The sequence below is a fragment of the Bactrocera neohumeralis genome, chromosome 3 (genome assembly GCF_024586455.1).
Source record: "Bactrocera neohumeralis isolate Rockhampton chromosome 3, APGP_CSIRO_Bneo_wtdbg2-racon-allhic-juicebox.fasta_v2, whole genome shotgun sequence".
Classification (NCBI taxonomy): domain Eukaryota; kingdom Metazoa; phylum Arthropoda; class Insecta; order Diptera; family Tephritidae; genus Bactrocera; species Bactrocera neohumeralis.
The window spans coordinates 22,267,969-22,294,832 of record NC_065920.1 but is presented as its reverse complement, the minus strand read 5'-3'; the positions used below and the strand labels follow the sequence as shown (position 1 = coordinate 22,294,832).

Genomic DNA, 26,864 nt, shown 5'->3' with positions numbered 1-26,864 from the left:
CCAGCGCACTCTCTTAACATTTCTATACAAATCAACAAGAGAGCGCATAAAGATAATGTTGCAGAACACCTGTGATTGTTGCTGGCGATTTCAGAGCAAATTTTTGCCTTTTCGCTGCTCTCCTTTTCGCAACACATGTTGCTATTTTTTATACCAAATGTTGCTAAGGGCTGCTGCACTGCAAAGCAAATAATGCTCAGCAAATGCAGTCAACGGAGAATTTCGCTGTGCAATGCACTGCTAAAATAAACGAACCGACCGTACAAACGACTTCGTGAGAGCGCACAACGACTGTGCACGCGAGTGAGTAAACGGGCGAAGTAGAAGCAGTCTCAACACCGCGTAGCATTGCATATGCGTACAACAGTGCCTGCTTTAGTATTATTTGTGCTCTCAACAGTGTCGGATACAATCAACGGTTACTTGTTGTGTGTGGCTTTTTGTTTGTGAACGCTGTACGGAAAGCAGCAGCAGCAGCAATTTAGCAGCTGAAAAACGGTCGAAAAAAGTAAGGCGGCCAAAAAATAGTAGCCGACCCGAAATTATACACACTGTGTACTTAATTAGTGAGTGATGCAAGTGGATCTTTTGTGTTTAACGAATTGCAAATATTTTACGTCATTTGTATTAAATTTTGGTTTAACAAAAATAAATTCACTTGAATAACACACAATAACGGGAATACCAAATTGAGTGTATAAGAGTGTGCGGTAAGCAAAGAAAAGGAATATAAAGTAAAAAGCAAAGTAACGAGTATCACAAGAAGAAGAAAAAAGTTGTTGTGTGTGGTCGCTTAAGGCGATTTGTTGTTACTACGAGCAAACGGTGAAACGCAAAGTTTGCGGAATTGCGAGTGTGCAAATTTCAAGGTATATCAATACAAAAAAAATGTGAGGCAACACCTTTAAATTGTGCTCGTAGTGTATTTGCAAAGCGTTATACATTCGATTAAATAAATATGTGCATACATACATACACATACATTGAGTGTGAAGTATACATTTTTTAGTGGAACAGTGATTCAAACCTTAAGATTTTCGAGAATTTGTTTTTTTTCACTGCCAGCAAATTCCCCTACTTCGTTTGTGTGTGTTTGTATTAGTGTTGCTATGTTTGAGCTTGTGTTCATGTGTGAAGTGCAGGTAAAAACAATAACAAAAATCAAAGTAACCAGCAACAATAACAATGCCAGTTGCATATAAACACACATATGTACATATTTACATGCGAGAAGTGCAAGACTTTAAAGTCACTCGAATGCATGCCAGTTGCATGGTGCCAAGTTACAACTCGTCGAAAAAGCAGCACACAGCATCCAGAGACAGATAAATCTCTATTGCACGATTCCGCTGGACCACTACTTTCCTTTCTTGGTGCATAAGACAAGACAATGTGCGCGTACGGATAACGCAGCGTAACTTGTTTGCAGTGCCGGCGTGTTGGAGGGGTCTTCTCAGCGCTCCTTATATATACATATGTACATATATCTGTTTGTTTATCTTGCCGTGTGCGCTCACCTGTACCCGTGCTCAGCTTAGACGCGTGAGCGCGCTTACAAAGTACTCCAGCAGCCAAGACGCTCGCATGTACAAATGTATTGATAGCCACATACACATATCTATAAGTACTTATGTAGTTGTAGAGTGGCTTAGCTGGCAGCATTTTTCTGTATTTCAGTTTTGCGCTTACGTTTGCTTACCTGTCAAACCTGTTTTCAATACATAATGTCTGTCCGCTCGGCAGCGCTGTGTGTCGCCAACATGCCAAGCTAGCCAGCCAGCCAGCTTTGCGTCACGGCTTTGAGACGTCGTCACCAGTAAAAACCAGTCAGCAATCATAGTTAGCTGTCCATCTTACCTCACCTACCAATTTCCAATATCATCAGCAGCGCATCAATATTGCCACTGATGGCGCGTTTATTTTGATATGTTGTGTATTTGTATACATACATATATGTATGTATATAAGTGCGTGTGTGCTTCTTAGCGTTTGGTTTAAGCGTTTCTCTTGAAATTCGTCTGCATAATAATGCGAAATTGGTTAAGAAAGCAATAATGAAAAAACGAAATAAAATTCATAGCAAACACATACAAATTGTAAATGCACTAACAACACACTCGCAAATAACTCAACGTGTGTTAGAGTGCACGCTGTGTATGCCGTTTAAGTTGCTTACGACGCATACCTACTTCTTGGAAGCCTTTCAAACGACTCAACGGATTTTACATTTACTTACCTTTTCTCCTTTTCTATGTATAATGCTTGACACGGCCGGACGGACGAGCTGGCTCTGAGACAAGCCACGCTCGCTTGGCTGTATTGTGTGCTGCTTTGCTACCTGGTTCAGGCGACCCTACCTTTTGTATACGCTTCCTTTGCACCCCTTGTCATATGCTGCATAAGTGTTCTATCCCATATGTGTACGTGTGTATGTATGTCTGCTGGAGCGCTCAGGCCAACTTGAGTTGGTTTGCTTGATTTCTTCGACTGATTAAAGTCATTGTTTTGTGGCGCATTGCAGTGAGCGAAATAAGAAAAGTAAATGACACAACAACTACAACATCAACAACAACTTAACCAAGAACCAGTTGTAGTTACATATGTATTATGTGTGTGTCTGTCAATATAGTGAACATGGCATGAAGAAAAAACAAAGCAAAATAAATAACTTACTTTTTAAGGGCTAAGGCGAAGAAGCCATTTTGTGTGCGCGTCACAGCTTAAGTGTTGGAAAAAATAATAAATAACTATAAAATTGTAGGCCACAGATTAAAAAAATAAAAAAGTGAGAGAAATTTAATAAAAACAAAAACAAAGTAAAGCAATTGGTAGCAAATAAAACGTTACGCCAGGGGTTTCATATGCCAAGTGGTGCGCGCAAACAACAACAAAGTTTTTATTTGTGCAAAAAATAAGTTGAAATACCTTAAAAATCTTGTTTAACATAAAAAATATTATTTTTTCTTCTTTCAGTGAAAAAGTGCAGCGAAAAATAAACGAAAATGTGTACAATTAGACTAAAGCAGCGCGCTTACTAACCATAAATCTAACTAATATTAAAAAAAAAATTAATCAAAAATGCTTGCTTGCTACTTGCAATAATAACAACAATACAGATATAAAATAAAAAAGTTGTGCAAACCACAAATTTGCACAAACTTTTTTCCAGCTTGCTGCGCAAGTTTGCGCAAAGTGTTTCAAACACTTACAGTGTATAATTGTGCTTAGCAAAATGCATTAAAAACCGAAAAGTGTTAAAATTTAAAATAAAAACATAAAATTAAGCGAAAAATTAAAACTAACAAAAAGTGTTTATGAAAAAAAATCAAAATTAACCACAATCACCAGTTAAATGGCAGCTTATGCGGTACAACAACAATAACACCGCAACAACAACAACAATAGTGCAACAGTGCTTCACTGCTATTAGCATAACAATAAAAAGTGTGCAGTAACAGCAACCATTAAGCGCAAAGCTGGTTGCTACATCAAAGTTTACAACAATAACAAGCAGCAACTAACAACAATTCATACTAATGCATTTATAGTAGCAGCCTAGTGACGACAACGAGACATTATATATTATTGCTTACAGCAAAGCATTCTAGTAGAGCCATCTTTAAAATCAACAACAACAAAAACAGCAAAACTACGCAACAACAAAATGTTTGCAATGTGGAGATACTTTTTAATCGGTAAGCTTGCTGCGATAAAATTGCAGTCGCTATTGCTATTAAATTAGCAGACACTTAAGAAATACTTAAATAAACATATATGTATATGTATATATATATAACAAGAAAATATATTTGAGAGAGAAAATTTACCAGTTATATACATTTATAACTGATAGATTACCAGTTATACTACCAGTTATATACATTTATCTTGACTCTGAAATGTGCTTTCTTGTGAGTCATTATTCTAAGTACTGCTAGTAATCGAGATTTCTTTTGTCTCCTACTATATTGCAATCCGTTTGTGGTTTGAAAGTACATACCTATGTCTTGTGTAAAAATAATCGAAATCTATTTAATACTAGTTCGTATATCATTTTTTTTTTAACATTCGTATCCTTTTCTCTACAATTATTTCTTTGTAATTCTCTGTGATTACAGTTTAATTACCGCTAAATACATTTGTAATTAAGTTTTTGTATATTTGTTGCCTTAATTATCACCATCAATAGTTAAATAGTTGCTTTTAAATGCCGCTCCACTTATTGCAAACATGTAATCCAGTTGAGCAACGTTCTAAAAGCCGAGAATGTCACATAATTTTTATTTTTACTTTAGTAATTGTAATGACTTTTTGCAACAAACCACATTGTTCTCACAGTATACGTTGAAATTACGTATAATTATTAAGTAAAAGTAGCAATTAAAAGCTTATGAACAAAAACGTATCGATTTAATGCCATGAAACATTCTCTAGATAGAAGAATGTTGGTAGGGTGACAGTCTTTGTCCGATTATAAACCCAGTATATAATGCTTATAAAGATTATTTATTTATACGAGGCGAGGGAGAGCTTTGAGAAATGATAATTTTTCATGTTGGCCCGAATTCAGTGTAGAATGGGTAAACTATTTATGTACCTCGGTCCTAGTGTTGCAGTTTTTCTAGCACTTTTCGAACACATTCTTCCAAGTTCTCATTAATAAAGGCCTATCTAGCTGAAATGTGCATTTCATTAAGTTAATTAAGAACCACATTTCACATTTGTCCTTGGCCTTGACGCTCAAATTTTGGGCCTATTTTGACGATGCTTTGATCAAATTGAGATTCAGAGATTGTTTCTAGTAATGTCAGCATTAAAAATATGCTATAGAGCATGTTTCCACTAGAGTCCACATTAGAAATATGCAACAAAATTATTAGATTTCTCACGATCCCCTCAAATCAAAGTAACTTCATATTCAACTCAACAAGACTTTAATTTTCAATAAACCTTATTTCATAAATAAGCTTCTGGCTTAATCAATTAAATATGTTCTAGAAGTTCTGAAAAGACTAAACACGTCTCAGATGTTCTAAGGAGACACATCGATTTTTTTGTTGGTTATACATATATCGAATGACATACTATTGAGGATGTTTTCTGAAAATTGGAAGTTGATCCGGCGAATAGTTTCGGAGATATGAGCGTATTTGTAAAGAAATTGAAATTTAAAAAAGTTCTTAGTATAGTCGGCTCTCAAAACTTCAAACTTGTTTTCTCGAAACCCTGTATTGACAGTCGGGCGACCTTAAAATTTCACACGACATTCTTAAATTAATTTGTCAAGTAATACTCGAAGGGATAAGATTATTTTAATAATCTTCAATATTTAATATTAATTTAGATTTTTGAAACCATTCTGATAAAAAATTTTCCATAAAAATCGAATTTTCGGGAAGAAGACATTGAGTCAAATATCAAATTTTTACTAGTCCTTTGTTCCATAACTTTAAGCACCAGTTGAAATAATAATTATTTTTTGTGATTTTTGAAAATTTATGATTTGAGAAAATTTAAAGCAGAAAAATCTTCCTTACTGCCTAACAAATTTTTTCGAAGGTTCACCTAGAGATCGGCTACGGTATCATGGGAATCCAAAATTTTTCAAAATTAATTACCACTTCTTTAATATATATGTATATATATATATATATATTGATTTAGATTTATTAATGAAAAAAAATGTTTCTTCTTTTTCTTAAAAAAAATCTTCAAAATGCGATTTTCTTGGCTTTTAGAATAACCCCTTAATCGATACAAAATGTCTGCCTAACCGGCATCTGTTATTAAAATTAAAAACCTTAAATTATAAAAAAACCTCACATAAAATAAACACCGTTAATAACTACATGTGTTCTCACATTTTTCCAATAAACAATCATTTTGTACTTTCTTCAAGTATCAATCAACCATTTCTACTTCAAAAACATATGTCATTAACTGACTTTATAAATGTGTTTGTTCTAACGCACTGCATAAATATTGCAAAGCATTAATATACAGCCATATAACTACAGTTGTGCAAAAACAAAGAACAACAAAAACACAAAGCAAAAATTATATTCTAACACCAAAGTCCCCAATGGCTACTTGGATTTCATTGCTTGCTCCCTAAACTATCAATTGCCACTGACACACTGTGTTGCCGTCAGCTGCTTTGCTTCGCAGGTTGTGTGCCTTGTTGTTGGCTTTACAATACTATACAACAACTCAAAGCATTTGTTGACTTTCGCATTTGTCACTGAGAAAAATAGCAAAAAATAGCAAAAAAAAAATGGAAAAATACATATAAAGAAATAGCAAAAAGCTCTGCTACGGAATCAATAACTTAGAATTTAAACGCTGTGGAACATATGTATGTAGGTACATATATATATATATAAAACATATGTACAAAAATAAATCATATGTATTCATATGTTTATAGCAACTTCAACCTCGGGGGACATATGCAATTTATTAGAAAATCTTTTTTATTGAGTTATGTAAGTTTTGAGCGTGTGTAATTTTCGCTTTGTTGTTTGTATTCCCTTTGAACTCGGCGTTTGCTTTTGGGCGCTGCTATTAAAAAGTCATTAAAATTATTTTAAAAATTAATAATGATTTTAATAATTTCGTTATCTCTTCATTTACGCTTTTATAGAAGGCCGCAAAGTCGAGAAATATTTTCGATGTATGTTTTATTATTTGATTTATATAGAAATGAGGTCATATTAAAATCGTTTTAAAAAAAAATTTGGAACTTAAATTTTTTTGAATGAAAAATTCTGAGTATTTCCGACAAATTTTTTCAAAATCACTTCATTTTGAAAATGTTTGATTTTTGTTTTTTTGTGTTATACGGTCTTGTTGCCTAATTCAGGCAAATCGTGGAACAGATTGTTTTTTTATTTGTCTTATTTCGAAATAAGGTCGTATTAAAACACTTTTGAAAAAAAGGTGAAACTTAATTTTTTTTCATGAAAAACAGTGTTGATTTCCCCAAATTTTTTCAAAATCATTTTTCAAATATTACTTCTTTTCAAAAATGTTTGTTTTTGACATAAACTTGAATTTTTCGACAATTTTGGAACAGACTTTGGTTTGCAATCATGTCTTGACATAGTAATTTTTTCGTAATATCATCATCTATATCTAGGTGATCAACATTTAAAAAATCTGTTTTGAAGAGCTTTGCCTCCTTAATCTTTTGGAGTGTTCTTCTGCCTAGATGGGTTTAGAAAAACCGTTTCGAGGAGCTTCCTCTCCTTAATTGTGGCTTTAATTTTCTAAAAAAAGTCATGAAAGATAATTCTTATTGATAAGAATTGTTGCAGACTATGTTTCGACAGGTTCAAAACTGCAGCATGCGTTCTTCATTGTTGATAAATCTCAATCAAGTCATTCACGTGTAGTATAGTCGCTGAACAAAATTTAAAAAATAACCATTAGAAAATTAGGATTTAAGTGAGTTTTCGTAAAATATTTCTGAATTTAGAAAATAATTTTGTTCTAAAATATATTTCTTTAATTAATAATTTTGAAGCTTTATATTAAACATGAGGGTCTTACTTTGAAAATTTTACAGGAATTGTCGTCTGAATATTAAAGTAGCAAACGTAATGTGGAAATAATAATTATACCCTGAACAGGGTAATTAAGTTTGTAACGATGTTAGTAACATCCAAAGGACACTCGGAGACACTTAATTATATATATGTACATATGTATGAAATATCATTTCCGTGTGAATGCGAACTAATTCCTTACTTTTTGATATATTGACTTGAAATTGTACTCACTTCTTTTTCTCACCAAGAAATAGCTCATTTGTTGTAACCGCCTATATCGGACAACTATAGCATTTAGCTGCCATACAAACTGACTCATCGGACTCAAGTTTATGTATGGAAATTTTTTTCATTTGACAAGGTATCTTCATGAAATTTGGCACATGTCATTATCTGAAGTATTGTTACAATGTCAGAAGAAATTGTTCAGATCGGACAAATATAACATATAGCTGTCATACAAACTGACCGATCATACTGAAGTTCTTGTAAGGAAAATTTCTTTATTTGTCAAGGTATGTTCACGAAATTTAGCACATATCATTATACGATGATTTGCTACCGTGTCCGTAGAAATTGTGCAGATCGAACAAATATATAGCATATAATTGTCATACAAACTGACCAATCGAAGTCAAGTTCTTGTATGGAAAATTTTTTTCATTTGACAAGGTATCTTCACGAAATTATGCCCAGATTATTACCCGAGGTATTGCTACAAAGTCCGAAGAAATTGTTCAGATCGGACAAATATAGCGTATAGATGCCATACAAATTCATGGATTAAAATCAAGAAAAAGATTTTTTATACCCTTTTATGCTTTAAAAAAAAATGCACTTATCAATGATATTATGGCTTCTGTGCAGCCGAGGTCAACCTTTTTTCTTGTTTTTATTATTTAATAATCTTAACTACATTTGCTCTCAGAGCAAAGTTATTCAATGTTTAATATTTTTCTCAAAACTCACATATTTTTATATGAATTTATGAATTGTTTGTTATTTTAAATTATAAAAAAATCTAACAACCTTCTTAAAAGAATGTTTGAATTTGTTTTCGAAAAAATTTTATTTTCCATTTTTTTTGGCTTCTAATTATGCCATCACATTTTTCAAACTTCTTCTTCTTCTTCGAATTATGTCATCACACTTTTCAAACTGCCAGTCATTTAACTGTTTTTTATTCAGTCTGCTCATCACATTCACCAACATATTTTATTAGGTCGCCTATGTCCCTTTTTCTACCCTTTTTTTTTACTTTTTGAACCACAAAGGTTTAATGCTAAGCAAGCATCACATTTGCTAGTTGATTTTGTCTTTATTTATGCAACTTTATTATAAGCATTCCGTACTTGCTATTTAACCGCAATTTCTCCCCACATAAATCCCCCGCCGTTATTACGACTAATTTTGTTGCCTTTGCTTAGGGCACTAATTCGCAAGCGTTAAAGCAATGCATGTTGCTATTTCAGCTGGCTGCGCATATTATTTGCCGCCGCCAAGCATGCCCGAGTAGTATATATGACCCTCATTTTTTCCATAAAGCATACTTTCAAGCGCGCAGCTAGCATTGTTTTTCTGCAATTTACTCTCCCTAAGAGTTTTCGCTTTTATTTTGCTTACTTTTTTCACTGCACTTCGTATTATTTTTTTTTTGTTTACTGCAAGTTAAATTATCCTTTCAACATTGTTGCGCGACGAGCAACAATAAAATAAAAGCACAAAAAAAGCTAATAATAAAAAAGTGCTCGCGTAGGAAAAGCGCTGCGCCGAAAAGTATGCTACTAAATGAAATGTTTACTCTTGGTCATAACTGGTTTTGTTGCCGCGATTTTATTGCTCTTATCCAATTTGTAACATTTCTTACACACACACACACACACATGCACACACATATATTTTTTCGCTTGAATTTTTTATTTTATTTGTGCTTCGAGTGTACATTGAGTTTTGCTGCGCTTCAGCATGAGTTTATTAAAATAAACATGAATTATAGCTGAGGGCGCACGCGGGCGCTGGCTCATGAATCCTTGCCGCTTCGCCACTTCAGCGCAAGTTTATGAAATTTTCGTAGGCCAAATGGACATATAGACATGTAGATGCATATGGATAAGTACATATATATATATATTTTTAGTACATATGTATATCTATGTACATATGTACACACATATATGTATGTACATATATATGCGGTATTCCATACCAAATCGACCACTTTTGAACCCGACCCCTTTAGATTTTGCTGAGACTTATCCATCCTTTTCTACCCTTTGAAAAACATTTTGGAGAGTTTTTTCAAAATTTTTTGTCCAACTTCAAAAAAGTTATGAATTTAAAAAAAAAATGGCTTTTTAATTTTCAAATAGCCATAACTTTTGTAGAAATTTACTTTTGGGGACCTTTTTTTTAAATTTTTGCTTTTGAATGAACTTTTCGAAAATATACACGAAAAAAATTAACACGATCAATTATATAAAATAATCGGGTTTTTTTAAGTAAAATCGTCATTTTTTTTTGTGTTCGCCATTTTTTTTATATTTTTTTTTTTCCTCAAAAAAAAACTTCAATTAATTTGACAACTATCCCTGCTAATCCCGGAGTGGGCCGATTTTTTTAAATATTTTTTTTTATTTTTTTCATTTTTGAAAATTTGACAATTTTTTTTTTAAATAAATTTTTTTGGAAGTTTTTTTATATATTCTCAAAAATGTTTTTCAAAGGGTAAAAACGGATTGATAAGTTTCAGCAAAATCTAAAGGGGTCGGGTTCAAAAGTGGTCGATTTGGTATGGAATATCCCATATACATATAGCCTACAGTGCAGCGCACTGGTGCCCGCAAATGTTTGGCTTACACACATACTTACATACATGCATGCAATTTTGTATGTTTGTATGTATATAAGCTCTTGAGTGCCTGATTTGCTACAATTGCATACACATGTGTTGCTATTGTTGTTGTGCGCCTGAGTGTGTGCGTTTGTTCGTCGCATCCACTTCACTTCATGCACAGCCAAAAGTCATTATGAATAATGTATTAAACAAAAATATACATCCATATACATACATACACATTTATACACAATTCATGTACACACACACATACACACACTCATGTACATGTAAATAAATTTATATTCGCACAAGTTTATTTTAACTCACATGAATTGCTGCTCTTCATCCATTTAGCTATTCGCTTTGTTTTTGTTGTTCATATTCCTATTAATGTTACATAGCATGCTGCATGTTGTTGTTTTTTGGTTTGTTTGTACACCGAGTGTGCACATATTAATTGCCTGTGGGTGGCACTTCAGGGTTCACAGTTCAACTTGAACAACTGTGATTGGTCTGCCCGCTGGGGTCACAAGCGCTGTTAGAGCAACATACATACATATATACATAAATACATGTAAATATGTATATATAGCGGTATTAAGTAACTACATATAAGCGCACATATATACATACATATATTATATATGTAACTGTATATATTTGCCTTAAAGTTTGTTTGCTTGTTTGCCTTATCCAGTTTTTGCCCAAAGTTTCGCTGCTAGCGTCCTCATACCATTATTTACACATAAACACACACATACAAATACACATACACACACACATAAATACATATGACTCCGCATTTATACATATTTGTTCAGTGTGGTCCATGTGGCGCTTCTGTTTGAAAGTGTTCCAGGGCATTTACTCGTAAATACCACAATTTGACCTTCAGCGCGCTATAACGCACACACACACATACACACATCGACAAACAGTTATAGAGCGAGTTGCAAAATTGATGAGTAAATATTGCTGTTTAAATATTGTGGAATTTTATAGTGAGTTCGAGCACTCCAGCCATTCTGCCACTTCTGCTTGATGGTCGTGCGTTTGTGTTAGTGTGTGTGCCTCTAATGGTTGCAGCGAGTTGGAAAATATGTGCGATTTTATCTTTAATTTTTATATATTTTGCGTTTAGTCGTTTGTGTTTTTGAAAAAAAATAACGTTTGTTTTCCTCTTTTATTGATTTGTGTAGGGTTTATTGAGACATTCGCTTAAAATTTTATTAATAAATTATTTTTTTATGTTTTTTTTGGTACAAAAAAGTCTTTGTAAAGTTCGTTTGATGGAAATTATTTGTTTATAAAAATATTTTTGAGTACTTCTCGATTTCAAATTCACTCGCCTAAAATTCAAAATTAAACTAAAAATAAAAAAAGTTTCGAAAACAATTATTTCAGCTAAATTTGAAAAAATTTAAAATTCCTCAAAAATCCCCAATTTTATATTTATTTTTTTTTCAAAACTTAATTTTTTTAAATTTTCAAAAATATACAAAATTGTGCTTAAATATCCTTTTGTAGTGTTTAAATTTGAAAGCAGTTAAGTTACAAGCCGGAAATCTTAAGCTTTCCAATATATGTACATATGTATGTATGTATATTTTTGAATTCTTCATAGATTTTCATTAATAAAAATTTTGAAATTTTCCAAAAATTTTTCTTATTTTAATTTTTTTAAATATACAAAATTGTACTTAAATATCCTTTAAATATGTTTTGTTTTTGATTTTTTTTAAATCAATAGTTGAGTTCCAAGCCAAAAGCACTATAAATTTTAAAATTTTTCGAAAATAATTTTTCCCAAATTCGAAAATAGTTTAGTTGCAAGCCGAAACCCCTATCTATTTTAAAGTGTTTCAAAAATAACTTTTTCCAAATTCGAAACTTAAGCTTTTTAAAATTAAATTTTTTTTAAATTATTATCATAAATATTATCATGATAAAAATTTTAAAATACTTCAAATATATTTTCAAAATTTAATTTAATATTTTTTTTCAACTATACAATATCTTTCTTAAATCTCATTTTACTAGTATCGACACTTAAAAAGAGTAGCCGAAAACCCTATCAATTTTAAAGGGTGTCAAAAATAACTTTTTCCAAATTCAAAACTTAAGTTTTATAAAATTTATTTTTTTTTATCCTACAAATATTGTAAATATAATTTTTCCAAATTCGAAACTTAAGCTTTTTTCAAATTTAATTTTTTGTATCTTACAAATATTTCTTTCTTTGCATTTTTCATAAATATTGCTATGATACAAATTCTAAAAAACTTCAAATATGTTTTCAAAATTTTATTTTGTTATTGAGTTTTTTTCTATACAATATTTTACATAAATATCATTCAATTAGTGTTGAAACTTGAAAAGAGTAGGCGATAACATTCTAAATTTTAAAGTGTTTCGAAATTTTTTTAAATTTGAAAACTAAGTTTTTTTAACTTCATTTTTTTTATTATATAAATATTTTTTGTTGTATACTTTCTATAAATATTGTCATAATATTTTTTTTTTTCAAAATTAAATTAGATTTTTAATTTTTAAATATACATACATACAATATTTTTCATAAATTTCGTTTTTTAGTATTTAAACTTAAGAATGGTGGAGTTCCAAGCATAACACCGCACCTAAAACTTTTTGTTAGAAAAACATTTTTTCCAAACTCAAAAGTTTATATTTTTATTAAAAATTTTGAATTATTCCATACATTTTTTTTTATAATTTGTATTAATTAAAAAAAAATGTTTAAGTATTTTTGATAAAATAGCCCATTAAGTTTAAATATGGCCTTTAAATATTTAAACTTAATGAATAGTCCTCCACATTTTTTTAACAAAATTCGAAACTTTAGCCGTTCAAAATTGGATTTTTTTCTCAATTTTTATTTTCTAATTTAATTTTTTAAAATTAATTGTAATTTAATTTTTTTTTAATTTAATTTTTTTTTTAATTTAATTTTTTTCTAATTTAAGTTTTTTGTAATTTAATTTTTTTTAAATTTAATTTTTTTTAATTTAATTTTTTTTTTAATTTTTATTTTCTAATTTCATTCTCTTTGATTTTTAATATATTTTTTCTTTCCTAAAAAAAATTTGGTTTCACTTAATTTTAAATTAAATAATTCTCAACTTGAGCAAAAAAAAAAAACAATTAGCTTTGACTCCAACATCCATTTACACAAAATTTTAATTTTCTTCGAAATTGTACGTATAAATATGGATGTGTACATATGTACATACATATGTACGCATATAGTAGTTGCCGCTGTGTAAATCTATTAATTCTGCGCTTAGCATCATTACTCAATGCCTTTTTGACGTCCCTAATGCTTCCCTGCCGCAAAAGCTTTCATTTCAACTGTCTGCAGCCACAAGCTTTGCGGGTCCGACTGACCATCAATTATACATTTAGCACACGCGGACGAAAATATTGCTGTATACATATAGCCGTAAATGTGTGTATGTAGTAGTTTACTTGCTAACAAACATATGTACATACAAGCATTTGAAAGACACTTCAAGGGAGCGTTGCACACAAAAACCTGCATTGTTTGAAACAAACTGCAAAAAATGCACACAAAAAACGGAAAACAAAAATAACAAGAATAATGTTTGGTTTCCAGACAATTTACTCAAGCACTTAGCATGTTTTCATAACCTCATCCTCTTAGTGGTTATGGCACTCATATGCGCATATTTCACATATAATTATGTAGAAAAAATAAAAAATTCTACTCAAGGTTCGCTTTTTCACTCCAAAAATTACTACTAATAACAGTACTATAAAAAACAATATTTTTATTTTTTTCCCAGTTATTTTTAAGTAAACAATATGTGTCCAATGTGCTGCTTTTTGCATTTGAATAAAAAAGAATCCAAAAAAATTGCTATTTAAGTAATTTTCAGCTGATCAAACAAAGCGCTTAGCGCAGCGCGGCATTGGAACTTCGCCTGTCTACCTTGCCTAGGCGGCCGCACCGACCCACAACGCCACATACACACCTCTACGCACACATTTGCAAAGCCCCACGAAAATCTTCCGACCAACACTCGGCATTTTCATATATGTTTACTAGTGTGTGTGTGCGCACTACTTTTTTGCCCGATTGCTCTTCGGCTTTTTTCCGAAATGTGTACAAAATGTGTGTGTTTGGGTGTGTCGGCAAAAATTGCAATTATGTGCATTTGCCTTCGTGACTAGTTCGGTAACTAGTTACATGAGGACCAGTAAGGTTGTTTATTAAACTTTTTTCTGGAAACTTGGCTTGAATCAACACAAGCAGCTATTTTTTTTACTATTTTAAGCGGAATTAATACTAAAAAAACGCTTGCAAAATGGTGGACATTAACGAGATCTGAGTAAATTTTTCTTAAAAAAACATACTGTATTTTTCAAACTTAATGTGACTAGTATTCATTTTAGTAAAAACTGTCACATATTTGACAGTTATGGCAGCACCACAGTTATACAATTATATATATAGATTCGATTGTTGATCCAGAGATCCAGGCACGATCTAGGTAAGTACAACCTATGGATCGACGACTGAACCTAACTTAACCTATAAAATGCTTTGGAGAAATTTAAGCCTATTCAATAATATTTTCGAACTCGTTTACAAACCAAGTGTTACCTTTGGATCAGCTATCGAACCTAACATAACCTATAAAATTACTTCAGAGCAATTTTAATCCAATTTATTTGCAAATCATTATGTGTACTTTATTGGCCAAAGCTGATAAAACAACTCTAAGACAATATGTATATGGATTGTTCTCGCATACTGAAAAATATATGACACGTCATCCGAGACTAGAACAGGACCCATAATACCATCTGACGTGCCAAAACATTCATTTCAAAAAATATTAAATTTGCATCGAGTTTTTTTTGTGACTATACAATAGTTTACGGCTTGTTTTCCAGTTGCTCAGATGACATATTTATGTCTAACACTTTCTGTCATGGTGGACTTCTGAAACTAATAACTTCTTTATTAACAGATCGGAGTATCAATTTCATTATAATAAGCGGGCAAGCTTTTAGACTACAATTAGTATAATTTTAACTGCTTTTAAAAATCACGCATTAGTTATAAACTTGTTAATCAAACTGGTCCGTGTTGTAACTAGTATGTAACTAGTTGACAACAATTATATCGTTGCATAAAATTCGCATACTAAAATGTATATTGCTTTTAAAAGTCACGCAATTATTATCACTTATTATAGCAATAGCTATAAACCTGTTAATCAAACTAGTCTTTTTGTAACTAGTATGTAACTAGTTGTCATCAAAAGGGGGGTTTCTCATCCGAGGCTGTTGGGAGTTTTTCATTGGGGTGAGCTTTTTACGTGGCGGGTCCCAAACCCAGCACACAACCCTATGGGAATGTTTCGCCTTCTCGCTTTAGCTCGCCTTCGAACGGATGTTCTTAGGCTACCCAAAGGATACTTGGTCAAAGACCGGAAGTCGTGAGCTGCTTGAGTCATATGTAAAAGAATCGTTTCTGGCCACTCCCAAGTGAATGGCGATCAGAGAACTTTCCTCACTTGCGTGTACACATGACTCCATCCTCCTAAGAAGATGTAACTAGTTGACAACAATTTTATTATTGCATAAAATACGCATACTAAAATTTTTATTGCTTCTAAAAGTCACGCAATTGTTATAAACTTATTATTTAAACTGCTCCGTTTGCAACTAGTTTGTAACTAGTCTGTACAAATTTTATTATTGCATGGAGCTCGCAACTGCCAGCGCGTATCACCATTTCTGATGATTAAAACTGCTAGGAATAAGTACATGTCGTGTGTCCAGCAGCACCGGTTGTTAAATGTTTTACCGGCAGGTTCACTGTACTAACTAAATCACACATCTGAAAATTTTATCGCATTCTTTTTATCACTTCTGAAGTTCTCCTTTCACCACTCAGCTAGTCCTGCTGTTTTCGAGCACTGACTCATTTCGTATGCGTTTAAGCAGTTGTATAAATAAGTCGTTACTTATTGAGGTACAAACACACATATGTATGGCTGTGTGTTTGTATACCTGTACGTGAGTGTGCATAAGATACAGCTGCATTTGTTTTGAACAACTTTTTCATCCATACACATACACATATTACATATGTGAAAGTATCTTTTTAACTCAGCATCTGTGCTTCAATATGGATTTTGCTGTTGTTGCTTAACGTTTTTTCACTTTTGTTGATTTTTCATTGCTCCGTGTACACTAAATATTCAGCTTGTGCAACATAGTTATTCCAACACTTAAATAAACATTTGTCTAGTTTGTTTGCCAAATGCAACAAGAATTTTAAGTTTATCACTACAACTGGCAAGCGTAGCATAAAGCGGGCGAAAGAAAGGTAGAGAGAGAGAGCGTGAGTAGTGATTGCCACATTTTGCTGAAATGCCCTCATTTCGTCCCGTAGTTACGGGCAGTAGACGCCTACAATAGCCAAAGCTCACAACTATTACAGTTACGCCTTCTCAGCATTTGTTGGTAGCTTCAAGTATTTAACTATCTAGCTAAGCATTTATTTGCATACGTCTGTATGTTTGTATGTATTGGGGTCAGTGACAATACCCGCACTGGTTATACATATTTATTTGTTGTGTTAATCAATAAATAATTGTGTTAATCCCGCTTTTACATATATCTTGCATTCCATGCTACTGGGCGCTCTGAGTGGCGCGCTGATAAATGCGGATTTGAAATAAATTCTCTGCTTGCCCAGATTTGTTTGACCGGCTTATTTGACACATTTCACTTGCAAATAAAGGGACACTATCGTTACTGGTCGTCATTTATTTTGCATTGATAGTCTTTAAGCTTGCATTTCATTGGATTTTTTATGAGCGAAAGTAGGAAGAAACTTTTTTTGACAACTCGAAATATTTTATAAAAATTGTTTAAAGTTGTGGCGGCAGAAAAATATATAAATGTCATTTGGAGGAAAACTGTCATGCTGACAGTCCTTGTCTGGATAAAAATCCGGCTCCATTTCGGTTGTTTTCATCCGACTGTCATGGGGATGGCAATACTGTATTTGAGGTAGACTCCTAAATTTCAACCTAGTAACCCTTTAGCAAATATTTAGTGACGTGCGATATGTTTGAAACATTTAGTTTTGAGCAGTATCCGATTTCAGTTTCAGAGTGAAATTTTGGATTGAAATTAAAACAAGCCGTGCAAGTTTTTATCAAATCGTATTTAGTTATTAGCCTTGGTCAATTTATTTTACGTTTCTGATCAGCTTTTTTGCGATCTATGACTTACCTAAAAGCATTTCCTTCGAGTAATTCCTCTTGAGTTGCTGCGAGAATCGAGTGACCCTTACGGAGCTTCGTTCTGGATACTATAACTGGTTAAACTCCTACTTATCCAGAAATTAACTTTACATATCGAACATACATATGTCTGGCGTGCAACGAGTCCCCGCATGACACTAACCACCTCTTTGCATGTCCTGCTAATCCAACACATCTGACCTCTTTCCCTACGATCTGAGCCTTTCGAAACAGCACGTTTCCAACCGTTGGATGACCTCGATGACAACTTATCTATTCCTTACTATCCTAACGGGATTAGGTAACCGTTACCACAACAACATCAATAAGAATAACCCTTAGTAATTTTAGGATACCGAATATTCCTGAAATCTATATGTATATCATATGTACTATGATTACTTTTGGGTAGTTGGAGCCCAGCGGCATGTAGTGATATATGTATGCATGTATTCATACTCTGAACAGGGCATACTTTTTGCCACGAAGATTCTAACAGCCAGAAGGAAACCATAAGAACATACATACATACATACATATATACATATTTAAATGATCATGTTCGTCCTTCTGCTTATATGGGAAATAGTCTCTCAGTCTTTGAGATATCGCTGTGAAATTTCGCACATTTCCTTTTCTCCTCATGAAGCTGCTCATTTGTCGCAACAGCCGATATTGGACTACTATAACATACATATATGTAGCTATCGTACAAACTGACCGATGCAACTCAAGTCCTTGTATGAGAAAATTTTTTAATTCACGAGATATCTTCAAGAAATTTGGAAAAGGTTATTATTTAAGGCAGCGCTACAATATCTGAAGTATTTTTTCAGATCGGTTCTCTATAGCATATAGCTGCCATAGAAATGTTGGATCAAAATAAAGTTCTTATATAGACAACTTTTTTATTTGACAAGATATCTTCACGAAATTTTGGGACAGATTAATAGCCGAAGCATGTCTACGGTCTCCAAAAAAATTGTTCAGATCGGACAACTATAACATATAGCTGCCTTACAAACGCTCAGATCAAAATCAAAATCAAGAAAAAGATATTTTTATATTCTTTTATGCTTTAAAAAATGCACTTGTGAAGGGTATTATAGCTTCGGTGCAAAAGCAGATAACATTTTTCTTAATTTGTCTTTTTTACTTCAAAGTATTATATATTATATTATATAAAATATTAAATACTACTGATGGATGCTGAATTTGAGTGCATATTGAGTACAAGCTGATTAGTTTCTTCACATACTAAACATTTGATATCGTTACTAAGGTCTAATGTTTTAAATAAATATATATTTGGACCTAAGCATTCTGCTCCCGTAATGCTTTCCAGTTAACTCGTTTTTGGCTTGTTGATGTCTCAAGCTCCAATAGCACAACCAGATAAATATTTTTCGAGTACTTCAGTGCTTAGAGTTGAATGACTACTTGATAAGCCTGCCATTTCTAACTTAAACATATTGTGAATGTTCGATACTATAATATTTTTCAATATTTAAAAAATTTAAAATTTAAAATTTTTAACACATTGAGTGGCCAGAATTCAAGCTTCTTACTTTTGAGCGATACGGTTTTACTACTTATATGACTAATTTTATTGTTTTACGGCTTTTATTTGCCATATTTTGACAAACTTCTATATATTTTTTATAAAAAAAAATCCTTGCCGCAAATTTAAAATACTTAAATTCAACAAAATTCTCGGCCCATTCACTGCTCCTTTTTTACCACCACTCACCGACACACACCAACATACCCATTACCATACCGTTAAGTGCAGTGCAATTGCCCCCTATTTGGCACCGTCTAATTGACCCTTAACCCGCATAAAAAATTTAGTGCAGACTCATACATACAGCAACAACAACAATAGGTACAACAACAGGCGAGTACTGCGTGCTTGCATTTCGTATGAATAAAAAATACGCCATTCACTTGTACTTTTTTCCGCACAAATGCACAAGCGGTTGCTGCAATCGTTAGCGCAAAACCAAAAACAACAAAATAAGGGATAAAAGGATTTGCAAAGCGTAGGGGCATCATAGAAAGCAGGAGCAGCACTGCAGAACAAAAAAAAAAATAGAATAAAGCAAGCAAAACAGGCGAACACCAAGAGAAATATGTCGGTTGAAGAGCAAAAAGCGCATAAAATCAAATTTCAATTCCGAACACGCCGCAGCCGCACGACTGAAATACAAAAACAACAACAACAATAACAAACGGTATTTACCCGTACATACCGTATTTTGACAACGTTCAACAACGCCGCCGTACTAGGCGAATTGTAACAAGCTCTGCAACTCGACAACATTACAAGCAGAAAAACGCTACGCCGCACCACAACAAACACGTGAGAGAATTTCAAATCGTCTATCAACATTGCCATATGCCGCCGCCGCCGCGTCCCAACGCCACACCACGTCGCAACTGTTTAGCCGCCGTTGCGTCCAAAGCTGGTGTGATTATGCTGCTGCTTGTTGGCTGGTGAGTGGTGACTGGTGGCTGGTAGCTGCTGGTGTTGAGCGCCATTTTCGCTGCTATTTAGTAGACATTTTCGGTAGTTAGTGGACTTTTGGCTGCCAGGCAATTGTCCCCCCTTTACTTGCTTGGCTTCACTTGTCTGCGAGTCTGTGCTGCACTTTCTTCTGCTGCTTCTACTGTTGTCTGTCTGCCTGCGCTTTGAATTATTATGATATAGGCGCTGCCAAAAAAAAGAACACAAACAAAAACAGAAAAAACGCAAAGTTAGCGCAACCCAAAAAGGCTTTGAAAAAGTCAAATTCTCGCTTGTGCTGATTGAGATTTTTAAGGTTATGTTTTTCTTAGCTGTTGACCAAAAGTCAGCGCATATAAAGGCGTAGTGTACTCGAGTTAGTCCAGTTAGTCAGCCAAGAGGAAAGCAAAAGTTTTTGTTTTTCAACAAATAAAATATATATAAAAAAATAACGGCATTTGCAGTTGCTGCTGATTGCAGCAAAAGTAGGCCTAAGAAAGCCTAACTCTACCCTCTTTACCTTATTTATGGCAAAAAGTTCGTAAAATATAATATAGAAAGTATACGAAACAACCCGGTTGCGCCCAACTAGTCAGCAGCAAAATTTACCGCCTTTGGCGTTGTCTTTGCTGCAGAAATTAGATACTGCCAACTGCTGTGGCTAAGAACACACGCCCAAAGCATTGACTTGGAATGCTCACAAATAAATACCAACTGATTTTCTTAACTGAAATTGTTATACATACATATATCGACAGTGGTGGGCATAGAAAGCGGAACACTTCAGGAAAATTACTGTATGAAAAAAAATATTAGAAGCGTTTGGCGTAGTTAGTTTCAAAAGCAAGCAATGTTAGTTTAATTTTCCTGAGCTATGGGCTTGTCTGATCATATTTAGGCTCTTAAGCAGCTTTTCCCAGCTCATATCTGGCTTCTTACTGCTTCTTTAAGTTCAGCCTGCCTTAGGAAAAAAACTGTCTGGAAGAGAAAAAGTTCTTTAACAGTCAGTTTTGTTCAATTAAGTGGTAAAACTAGTCTAGAGTTTTCAGAAAGTTATTTTTTTCGTCTTAAGTACACTTTTAGGTCCTAAAAGCGCAAAAGAATAAGTAAAATAATCTTCTTTAATCTATTCAGACATAGTCTATAGCGCTTAATGTACATTTTAGAGTCCTGAAACATTATACAATCATGAGTGCTCATAAAATTTAAAGGAGGTCGTTTGGCTATGGACCAGGGTAGATAAGTTTTGAAAGGAAAAAAATCATAGTGGGATGGAAACCATTGGTATGGACAGATAAAATATCAAAGGTCGACGGCAAGAGGAAAAGACGAATTTTTAAGCGTTAAAAAACTTAACTCATTTTCCGGCAAAACTACGAGTTTTTTGGAAAAAAGTTGTGTAACAAAGTTGTAGGTAATGAAAAGGGCTACAAACTCTGTATTTGCAGCTTTTTGACATCACCTCAAATTTACGTTTAAAAACAAAAAATTCAAGTTTTTGATTTTTTTTTTATTTTGAAGAAAAAAACATTTTCCTTTAACGAAATTTGAAGTAGAATTAGCTTCTTCTGTCCCAAATACATAGTTTTTTTTGTTTGTGAAGAAGTAAATTTTTTTTTGATAATTTTTTAAGTGAATCAAAAAACAAAATTGAAATTCACCACAGCATGGTGAAAATAAAATTGAAATTCACCACAAGAAATTCACCACAACATGGTGAAATTATTAAATTTTTCTCGTATGAAGGAAAAACATCAATTATTGGAAAAACTAGGAAAAATTCCGTTTTCAGCAATAAAATCAAAAATAAAATTATTTAGCGATAAATAAATAAAAAAATTAATTTTTATTATATTTTTGTACTATTATTTCTTTGAATAAACAACTCCACCAAACCACTGTAAGTGGTAGTAAGTTTTAAGGTATTAAAAGGTATTTTTTTGCATTAATTTCTCTAAATACACATTTCTATGCCCAACACTGTACATACTACCAACCTCTAAGCCATTCACCAGCATACTTCTACTTGTGTGTGTGTGTGTTGACGTAAAATTTGTATGCGTAGCATGTCAAATATTGTGGTCAATAGCCTGATTGGTTTTCATGCTAAGTAAACCCGCTGGCAAACCAGCATAACTAACCCGCACACACACACATACACACATGCTATCTTTGGTCGCTATGTATCTTAAAGATACATTTACTTGTTTTACTTTGGGTGTGAATTCCAGTAGTCGAAAGTATGTGTACGCGTCGAGCACCACTGGTCATTGGACACCGTTGCCAGCTGCTGCTATGCTGCGCTGGCTTTGGCTAAAAGCTTAACTCAACACACGTTTTTGTATTAAGACGGTTTTTTTGTTGTGCAGCTATATAAGTATATACATATGTACATACATACATATGTATGTATACCATTTGTGGCCACAAAAACGTGTACTTTGGTGTTGTACTGTTTGCCTTTCTTTAACGCCTCGCTGCCAATCCAGCACCAACTCCAGGCCACCAGTCCACCAACCCTGTGTAGTATTCTATCAACAACTTTTCAAGCACATTTGCTTAGCAATTCTTGCTTTTTTCCTTATTCCGTAATTTATTCTTTTTCTACAGACACAAAAATTTTCTCGCGTCCATGTGTGCGCGCCTGTCTGAGGCTTTGATTGGTGTTGCTACCGCGCTACGCTTGATTTGCGTTAAATTCCATTTACCAGCATATTTACATGCGTACATATGCCTGTAAAATTGTTATTGTTGTTATTGTTTATTTGCTGTTTACGCTATGAGTCGCTCTAATGTGGTTTTTGTGGTTCGTACCACGCATAGGCGACCGCAGCCTTAGCTTCTCCACGGCATGCTAATGATGAAGTTGCTTTGTGGTTCTTCTTCTTCTTTTTCTTTGGCTGCTGCTGCTTTTGGTTGTAAGTACCTTTTAACTTTTTCTTGTGCTGCTCCCGTTTTGCTCGGTGTTTTGGTTATTTAGATAACGAAAATGTATTGTAATTCATAAAGTACACAAAGGCACACAAAGAAATTTGAATATACATGTACTCCTTTGTATATTTACATGTATGTGTGTGCCTAATAATTACAATAAATAACATTAAAATATTTTTTTATAATTTTTTTTCCATTGTGTAACAGATGTAATATATCCGCAGCTTGCGAGGCGTGGTTAATTTGGTTTGAAATTGTGTAGTCACGTTTCTTTTTCTATTATCTGAAACCTTTCGTCTGGCTTATGACTAATTTAATGGAGATTAGGTATGTTACTGCATATGTCTGCTTTGGTTAAGGCTCAGTTTTTCGAAGAGAGTTGAAGGGAATTTTTTTCATGCGCAATTGGTTATCTTCATAGAAAGTTCATTTCTTTTTTTTTAAGCATAGAATTAGTAGCTTTTCCACTGAGAATTGTCTTTAGACTTGTCTGGTAACAGGTGTTTTATAAAGATTTTTGTTTTGGCTTGGTTTGAATTTCATGTTAGGATAGCTATTTATCAAAATCAAACAAAAAAAAAATTAACTGTTTAGAGTACATTGTGGGTTCATACAAATATTACTTTAATTGGTCTAAAACAACTCAACCAAAAAGTCAATATTATTAGCTAAATTAGATTTAGGCTTAATTAAAAATGTGATGGAGTAATTTTTTTTTTTTTAATATTTTTTAAGTGAATCAAGAAGTAAAATTGAAATTCACCACAGCATGGTGAAAACAAAATAAAAGTTCACCACAGCGTGGTGAAAATATTTTTCATTCGCTAAAATAAACTTCTCCAAAACGGATGTTTCTAATAACTGTACTAAATAGTTCTAAAACAACTCAAGAAAAAAGCGAACATTATAAGCTTAGTTTTTTGTTTGAATTAAGAATGTTGCGGAGTAAATTGTTCTGAATATTTTTTAAAGAAATCAAGAAAATAAAATTGAAATTCACCACACCATGGTGAAAATCTTAGTAAATTGGTATTGGTAAATTCATCACATCATTGTCAAAATCCTAAATTCTTCATGTTTGAGGGGAAACCGTCACTTACCAGTAAACGTAACGTAAATAACGTAACGTACTATAAGCAAATAAAAAATAAAATTTGATTACTTTGTTTTTGTAATTATTTTAATTTGAACAACCAACTACACCACACCAAGGTAAAGATTTTGAGTATTTTAAGGCATTTTTCGGAGCTTTTTAAGAATAAATACATATATATATTGGGTAGTCGAAAAAGTCTTTTCGTATTTCTAATCAAACTTCAACTTATTTTTTGATATTTATGATAATAAATACATAAATAAACAAATATGTTGCATTTTGATGGCAAAATTTGATTTTTAAAATATCGTGAATGTTATTCGGTTTGAGAGTCTTAATTCGATTTTAGATTTTTTGCAAGAGATTTATGTGGATAGATATAATTATAAAATAATATAATTATAAACATTAAATATTTTTTTTATATTTTAGCTTAATTTAACTTTTAAAACAAAAACAATATTTTACTAAAATTCTAATATTTTCTTCTTTTTCAGGTAAGTCTCAAATATACTTCAAACATAGAGCCTTGCTCCTTACAATATTGACCAAGAGAAGAGATGTGCAGGTATTTTCAACAATTATCTAATCTAAACTTAAAATTTAAATTTACAAGTCCAACAATTTATTTATTTTTTGTAAAAGCACAATATTTCTCTTTCATTTCCTTATGCAATAAAAATTATAATTCATCACTATATCATCTTTCAACGTAAATTAAATTCTTTCTGAATATGAAAGCATATTCAAATTGCATTTCAATTGAAAACATTTGCTTCTCTTTCAAATTCGGGCGTGTTTATACCACAAATTCCCTTTAAAGTAATAAAATTACTATTAAGTATATTTTATGATATTTCCACGACCATTTTCATTACATTCCTACTTTATTAATCCCCTCTATTTAACATTTCACACAAATATCCGATGAAATTAAAAATTTAAGCGATGTACAAATGAATAAAAGAATCATACAATTCACATTTGATCCGCTAATCCACATTGTTGTGTCTCAAAACTTGTTGAACAATTAATTTTTGTGCCATCTGCCCACATAACTGCAACATGAAAGCATGTGCATAATGACAATCAATCAATTTAAATGGGAAATTCTTTTATTGCCACAGCGACAGCTTTGTTGGTTTGTGACGCATTATTAACATAAATTTGAATTAAAAAAATTTCGTTTTTTTTAATTTTTTTCAAATGCAAGCGCATATTTATTGTAGTGCTGCGTGCAACGCGGTAATAACAATTTGTTCTACTAATTTCTGTGTTAATAATTTTTGCTTTTCAGCAATTTGAAGCAGATAAACTTTAATGAATTTAAGCACATTTTCATTAAACTTATGTTTATTCAATTTCGGTTTTAAGTGATAATGAGAATTATGTATATGTCATGAGATGGAATTATAAAACGGAAAATAATTAAAGAATTATTCAAGTATATAATATACAAAATATGTAAATTGGAGTGAAGAAAAATTGGCTTGATAAAAAAGTAAGGAAGAACTTTCAGTTACATAATTCTTGTTAGTTATATAGGGTCTAGGGCAAGTTTTCATCCGATTTTATTCATTCTAAGGACAAAAATGCACCGTTTTGAGAAAAATTCGCTCTCTCAATTTTACTAAGATAACTCACATATTGGACGACATTTGCGGTGTAAAGTCTCCCAGACGTTTGAAAAATTTTATATTAGGTATATGGGGACTTAGGGAAGTATTGACACGATTGAACCCATTTGTAGCACACAGATATACTACGATGTATCAAGAGAGGAGTTTTTTTCAATTTCAATTATAAATCGGTCACATTGCCCAATATTTTCGATTGTAAAATGTCAACTATAGGCACAAAAAAATTAAGAAAAGTGGTAATATGTTTTTGACGGACATTATTTTGGCGTATTTTATCTATGGCATTATCAATGTTTACAATGTCATTAAAAATAGAGTCTTCAACATTTGATGCCATTAAAAAAAAGAAGCAAATTTTCAATTGAAGCTTTCGTAACCTTTGTGGAAACGTGATTCAAATGTTTCAACATGTTGCAAGGGTTTTTAATTTTTATTTTTTATCTAAAACCGAAGAAAAACTATGAAATATCAAGGTTTTTTTAAAATAAATTGTAGTTTCACGAATGAATAAATAAAAATAAAATATAAATTTTAAATTTATAATAATATTATTTAAAAAATATAAAAAAAAAATACAACAATTTTTAAAATAAATTGTAACGAATAAATAAATAGAATATAAATTTAAAATTTATAATAACAATTTAAAAAATATAAAAAATACGAAATAAAAATAAAACAAAATCCTAAATGAAAAATATAGAATAAAATTAATATAAAAAACTTTAATAAATCGTTATAAGATTATAAAATCAAAATTAAAATAAAAATAAAATATATAAATAAAATAAACGAAAAGAAAAAAATAAAAAAGTATAAAAAATATTTATAAAATTAAAAAAACAAAATATTTATTAAATATAAAAGATAATTTATTTTTTCAAAAAATTGCTAAAAGTTGTAGCATACGAGTACAAAGACAATTAAATTTTATGACTCAAAAAACTGAAAAATATATTAAGACAACTTTTATAAACTAAAATTTATATTAAAAG

The 26,864-nt window shown here is 32.1% G+C and overlaps 1 protein-coding gene across 6 annotated transcripts in view; it reads left to right on the top strand.

The window, feature by feature from the left end:
- The first annotated feature begins 398 nt into the window (after window positions 1-398).
- The window catches only part of LOC126753597 (protein turtle homolog B), a 284,120-nt gene continuing 257,654 nt past the window's right edge, over window positions 399-26,864 (top strand). For 3 of the 6 annotated variants that reach the window (XR_007666195.1, XM_050465150.1, XM_050465154.1), the window contains exons 1-2: window positions 399-710; window positions 2,974-3,695. Coding sequence is in view for 5 of the 6 variants with exons in the window: in XM_050465150.1 (XP_050321107.1) it covers window positions 3,665-3,695 (31 nt within the window). In the remaining variant the exon portion in view is untranslated. The other 3 variants (XM_050465153.1, XM_050465151.1, XM_050465152.1) reach the window with 3 other exon arrangements.